This window comes from Gracilinanus agilis, unplaced genomic scaffold (assembly GCF_016433145.1).
Source record: "Gracilinanus agilis isolate LMUSP501 unplaced genomic scaffold, AgileGrace unplaced_scaffold56439, whole genome shotgun sequence".
Taxonomy (NCBI): domain Eukaryota; kingdom Metazoa; phylum Chordata; class Mammalia; order Didelphimorphia; family Didelphidae; genus Gracilinanus; species Gracilinanus agilis.
Window position 1 is genome coordinate 1 of NW_025391842.1, and position 6054 is coordinate 6054.

Sequence of the window (6054 nt, forward strand, 5' to 3'; positions counted from 1 at the left end):
CTGAATGGATATCTGGAGATCTGACTTCCCACTTAATGTGTGAAGGGGCAGCTGGAAAAGCTAATATAAATGTAGGCTGTGCCCACAGTGACCTAGCTTCAGGGAAAGGGTCAGGATGGTTCTATTGTGCTTTGCCCTGGCCAGACTACATCTGTCTTATCAACAAAGACCACACATCTTAATTTTAACCCAAAGATTTTATTTTAACTATTTAATGCTCAAGCAGGGACTTCCAATAGGAGTGCTTTAAGATCCTGCCACTAAGGAATAGGAGATTATAGGAACAACATACAAGTAATCTGGTTGAGACTCATGGCAGTAAGAATGGAGGGTACCTCCTACGTTGACTCATTCTTACCTCCCAAACCCACAGCAATGGAATCATCCTCAAGACTTTCCTGATCCAGGGGACTAAGGCTGGAGTAGCTGCTTTAGCTTCTTGGGCACCTGAGGCATATATATAGACCCAGCCAGGAGTAGTTGGTGTCTCTGAGACATGACAAAATCCCCAATGATATAAGAGTTCCCACTCCTGTCTAAGGAGGTGTGTATGAATTTGAAAGTAAGACCCTCTATAGCCCATTGTGCCAAAGCTTGGCTTCTGCTGACTATTCTTTTATGCTCTTATTGAGTAAATTTCCTTTGGTTAATTCTATTATGATCTACAAGTGTCTCCTGTTGCAATCCTGAACCTTATGCAGTGGCCCAGAGCACATAGGAGAGAGATTTTTCTTTTGGGCCCCAGCAGCAGAACTAAGAGCAAGATATAGAAATTGTAAAGACCTGTTTTCAGGAACATTTCCTTGTAATTGCTGCTTTGCCAGAGTGGAAAGGTTTTCTCAGGAAATAATAGATTTTCCTCATTGGTGGTCTTTAGACAAAGGCTAGTATGACCTTTTTCTTGTTATATAGGGAGATATTTTTCTCTTTAATGGAACATATTAGAGGGCCATTGTTGTCCCCTCCAACTCTGAAATGTTATGATTCTTCCCCTATCTTGTCTCTGCATCTCTATGGATCCTGGACTAAGTCTCTCCCCCCTTTCTGGAATTGAGGTTCCTCCTTTTAAAAAGGAAGATGTAGAATGGGATAATCTCTAATCTCCCAGAAATTTAGCACCTAGGAAAACATGGCCAGGCCCAGCTATGTCTCTACATTTCGAGTGGCTCATTTCCTGAGGGACTGGAAGGAAGGAATCATCACAGGTCCTGTCCCTGCCTATCCTTATCCTTCAGCCATTTGCAGCCATTGAACATGATGCTGGTGTCTTCTCTTCTGCTACTACTGAGCCTCTGTGAGTCCATTTAGCCCTCCTCCTCCCCACTCTCCCATCCACTCCTCACCTGTAACTGAAGGAAGCAGAAACTAGGATGAGTCCCAAATAAAAGAGCTGGGAGGATGGGCTTCTGGGATTTTGGGAAAGCATAGACTGAGGGACAGATATCTACATCCATGAGAGAGACTCAGGTTATGACATGGACACTTAGATCATTCACTGATTAGGGACTGAGGATGGTATATAACTTGGTTCATTGAGGGGTCAATCTGACCGAAGGCAAATACAAAACTGACCTCCACTCACTTTCATTGTAGGGCATTTGGGTCACATGGCTGGCACACCACCTGGTGAGTAACTGCATTTATCCCCTTCTATTCCCCATTTCTCTTTGAATCCCTTCAGCTGTCAATCACTAATAATCTTCTAGGAACCAGGCATCAGCTTGTCCTTGGATCCTGTCCCCCATTTCTTGCCCTTATCCTGTTGTAATCTATCCTTATTTCCTCTCCCTTGACCAGTCCCTAAGAATCTTGGAAAGAATGAAAAGGGGACACAGAGACAGTTGATTCTAATTTATCCATCAACTTTACAAATGGAAAAATTGAGGTGTAAAGAGCTTACCTCACTCCAAATCCAGGCTTCCTGAGCCCTAAGGCACTCAGACTTACTGAAAGCATTCACTCAAATTCTTCTCTTTCCTAGGAAAAGATTTTTACCCCAAACCCACTCTCAGTGCTAAACCTGGGCCTGTATTGGCCCCAGGGGGAAACATAACTTTGTGGTGCCGAGTGCCAGTTCCAGCCACAAGATTCATCTTGTACAAGGTGGGAGAGGTTCGACCAGTCCAGATCCAGGAATCCTCAGAGTTGGGAGCTGAGTTCCTCTTTGAAAGGGTGACCCCTGCTCATGGAGGCAGCTATAGCTGCTGCTACCAGACCTCTTATAATGTATAGTCTCAGCCAAGTAACTCTCCAGAAGTATGGGTGACAGGTGAGGCTGGGGAATGGGAGAGAAGATGCAGAAACCTAGTCAGAGTACAAAGGTAGGTGGAGGGAGAGGAAATGACCAAACCTTCAAGAACCCTTGTAAGTGATCACCTCTCTTATGTTGTCATAAAGAAAAGTGAGCCTTGTTCAGGCCAAAAGTGAAGGATTGTGTCCAGGGATAGAGGAAAGAGCTCTGACCTGCTTGGGGATCAGGAGACTCAGATTTCAGTCCCAATAGGGGCACGAGCATGGATATGGACAAGGCAAGTTATGTCCAGAAGGGAGTGACTAGAATAGGAATGTAAACCAACTCAAAGGAGAAGAAATTGAAGGTGTTGGAGAAACTTAGAATACAGAAGAGATCCTCAGAGGGAAAGGGTGACAATGATTGATGTAATATGGGAAAGGGGGGATTTCCTATCCAAAGAGGCACCTGTCACTGCTTAGAAATTGAATGCTTTAGAACTTAGTGATGGAGCCCAATTGTGTCATCTGTTTAATGGGTAAATTGAATCATTGAGAAACATTAAGACGATAAAAATATCAGAGTCTAAGACAGAGACATGCATGGAATAATAGAGTCACAAATGTTCAAGATAGAAGGGACTTAGAGATACTGTCTAACTCCCTCATTTTACAGATGAGGAAACTGAGTCCCAAAAGAAGGAAAGGCATTTGCCTGAGGTGACACAGTAGGTCAGGAGCAGAACTGAAGCAACATCTTCAGAGGCTCTTTTCTGTCACTCATATTGGGATAGAACAGAAAATCAATCTGGGGGCACTGGGTGCAGAGATGGAGGGCTATAGGGCCAGAGGGGCAAGAATAGAGGGGAACCTAAGCTTTTCCTCTTCCATCTACAGTCATGTTACCAAAGCCTTGGCTCATAGCAATGCCAGGGCCAGTGGTGGTACCAGGCATCAATGTGAGCCTGCGCTGCCATGGCCCACTAGGGGGAATGAGCTTTGCTCTTTATCATGTGGGCTTCCCAGGGCCCTTACAGTACCTCAGTTCTTCCCAGCCTTGGGCTGACTTTTCCCTTCAGGACTTCATGGCTCCTGGAACCTACAGCTGTTACTACCATACACCTTTTGCTCCAAACATCTTGTCTAAGAGGAGTGACCCTTTGATCATCAGTTGGTCAGGTGAGGGGACCCAGGAAGTTGAATGCCATCCCTCTAACCCTCTCACAAAACCTAATATTCTATCCCATTCATTTCTCAGAGACCTTAATATATTCCATCCCCTAGCCTTGGACATTTTATTTTTGGATTCTAGGCATCTTATCCTTGTTTCTCCTCTTATCCTTCCCTCTCCTTTAGCCAGGTATTCTACCCCACCTTTCTTTTGGGAACCTGTCACCCTTTCTAGTTTCCAATGCTTTTTGAATATCTGGGCATTCTTCTCTTTAAAAAAAAAATTAAACTGAGCTAAGAGTCCATCTTGTCCTCGGATCTATGCCCCCTCAGAGATTCATGTAACCATTCTCTCAGTTTCTTCAATACTCCTGAAGCTTTACTCATGGATGGATCTGGGTAATCCTTTGTGCCCTTTCAGGTCCCACTGCCCAGGATTATACTTACAGGCAACCTCATTCGAATGGGCCTGGCTCACTGGTTCTCCTCACCCTGGGGACACTGGTGTTTCTAGACTGGAACAGAGGAAGGGGCTGCCAAGACTGAACCTGGAGATCTCCTTGAGCAACAGAGTTAAAGCAAAGACATTGAGTCTTGTCAGCAATGGACATGGAATGGGGTTGCATGACCTGGAGACATGAGGGTTCTTTGGAGAAGGATGAAAGGATATTGTGGGAGAGCTGGATGGGTTCAACTGGTCTTATTGGGTCTAGCTTTACCAAGTCTTCTGGAATGGAATCATGGGCCTCTGTTGCTCGACTTATTAGCAGGGGAGTGATGTGTTCCTGACAATCATATGCTACATTATTACAATTAAACAATTAAACATCCACATTTATGTCCATATTGCATTTTCAATATTGAAAGATATCTATGTATTTACCTATATGTCTACTTTCTGTATATTCTATGATCTAGTAATTTTCTTTCTGCAAGCAGAGACTTAAAAACATGACATGTGTGTAAATATATAATTATACATTTTAAAACAAATTACATATCTATCATGAATAAATGACTGAACAATGACAATATATTGATCTCTCTCTCTCTCTCTCTCTCTCTCTCTCTCTCTCTCTAACAAGTTCACATTTTGGGACCAAATAGAATAAGTCTAATACCTTAATCACTTAAATTTTTAAACACAGTAATAACCAGCAGATGTGAACTAGATATGAACTCTGACCATTATGCTCAGATCTCACAGGGGAGCTGCCACAGTGTCTTCCTTCATCATACATTCCCTATACATTATTGGTAAAAGTATCCAGTTTGGCATGTGAACTAATAGTTAATTTATGAAATTATGAAATGGAGGCAGGTACACTTGGTTCTTTGAGTACTTGCCAGGGAAGACAATGATGGCAGAGGGAAGTGAAACTTCAATTGCATTTTAATAAGGCACAGAGGGTATAGGGAAAAATGGAACCAAAAGTACAGAAACAAGTGGCAAGATAGAGTGGTGAAGGAAGACTATCCTCACAAGAAAGAGGATGAGGGCTTAGGAAAGGCACTGAATATCAGTCCTATACCCATGGATTAGACTTCAGAACACTCAGCAGCATGGACCCAGATAGAAAAGGAGGAGTGCTTGGGAGGCAAGTTTGAAGTCTCATTTTATAGGATTTTTGAAGGAAGAGACTAATCTTATCTGTGCCACCTGTAAGAGGGAGATTTTAGATATTTTATAGATATATATTTAATGTGTGGCTGCCAGGAATCAATAATTCAGATTGATTCCATAATTAAAATAGACCCAAGTCAGGATCGGATTTAAGGTAGTTTATTTACAATTAGGAAGGTAGAAGGTAGGGAAATAAAGAAAGGGAGAGGCTAGTCCAGGCCTGCAGAGGCCTGGATGGGGAGAGAGAGTTAAAAGGCTAATTAAACTAATTTACACACCACAAGGCCTTATTAATCAGAGAGGCAAGAGCCTACTTAAGGTAGAGTTTGGAAAACGCCAAGGTAGGCCAAGGAAGTCAGCCTAACTTACCCATGTGACCATTCAGAGTGGAAGCTGCCTGAGCTCTCAGCCGAGATGCTTCAGCACCAAGTTCAAAGCAGGAACTGCCTCCACAGGAAGTAACCAACATACTTGAAGAGATAGTGTCTTTGTCACTTCCCGTGGGTCCACCTCTAATTCAAGTGGACAAATGGCAGCCTCTACACTGATTTGGACTGCCCAAAGGGCAGGCCCTTGTTCTTGATTTGTTACTTATTGTCACGTGTGGGTAACTCATCTCCTCTCCCCACTAAGGGAGGTGGGGTTGACATCATCTCTGGTAGTAGAGTTTTGACTATGAATGGACTAGAGCTAATTCCATTTACACACACCTTAGGGTTAGTTAATTAATATATAAATCATTGTTTAAAGAAAAAATCTTGGTTAGGGCTTTGCCCTAATAAATCAGACAAGTTCAGGAAAATGAGGCAAAAAAATTATTATTACATACAAGGCATCCATTTTGTAGGGGTTAAACTCAAGCTCAAGCCTCCTACCAGTTTTCAAGATGAATTTTTATAACAGGAGAAGAAAATTATAATATGTTCACATTTCTTAAAGAGGATGAGCCCCAAGTAGATGTTGATTTCTAAAAAAGGGATCAAAGCACCTGTGACTTCCATTTCCTATGTTTGAGTTGACATGTGAGAGTT

The 6054-nt window shown here is 42.7% G+C and overlaps 1 protein-coding gene across 1 annotated transcript; it reads left to right on the forward strand.

The window, feature by feature from the left end:
• The first annotated feature begins 1254 nt into the window (after positions 1 to 1254).
• LOC123256157 (osteoclast-associated immunoglobulin-like receptor) lies at positions 1255 to 3945 on the forward strand. The gene is given in 5 exon segments (XM_044684838.1): positions 1255 to 1294; positions 1594 to 1626; positions 1982 to 2269; positions 3127 to 3408; positions 3821 to 3945. Coding segments are annotated over 5 exon segments (768 nt in total).
• The last annotated feature ends 2109 nt before the right edge of the window (positions 3946 to 6054 follow it).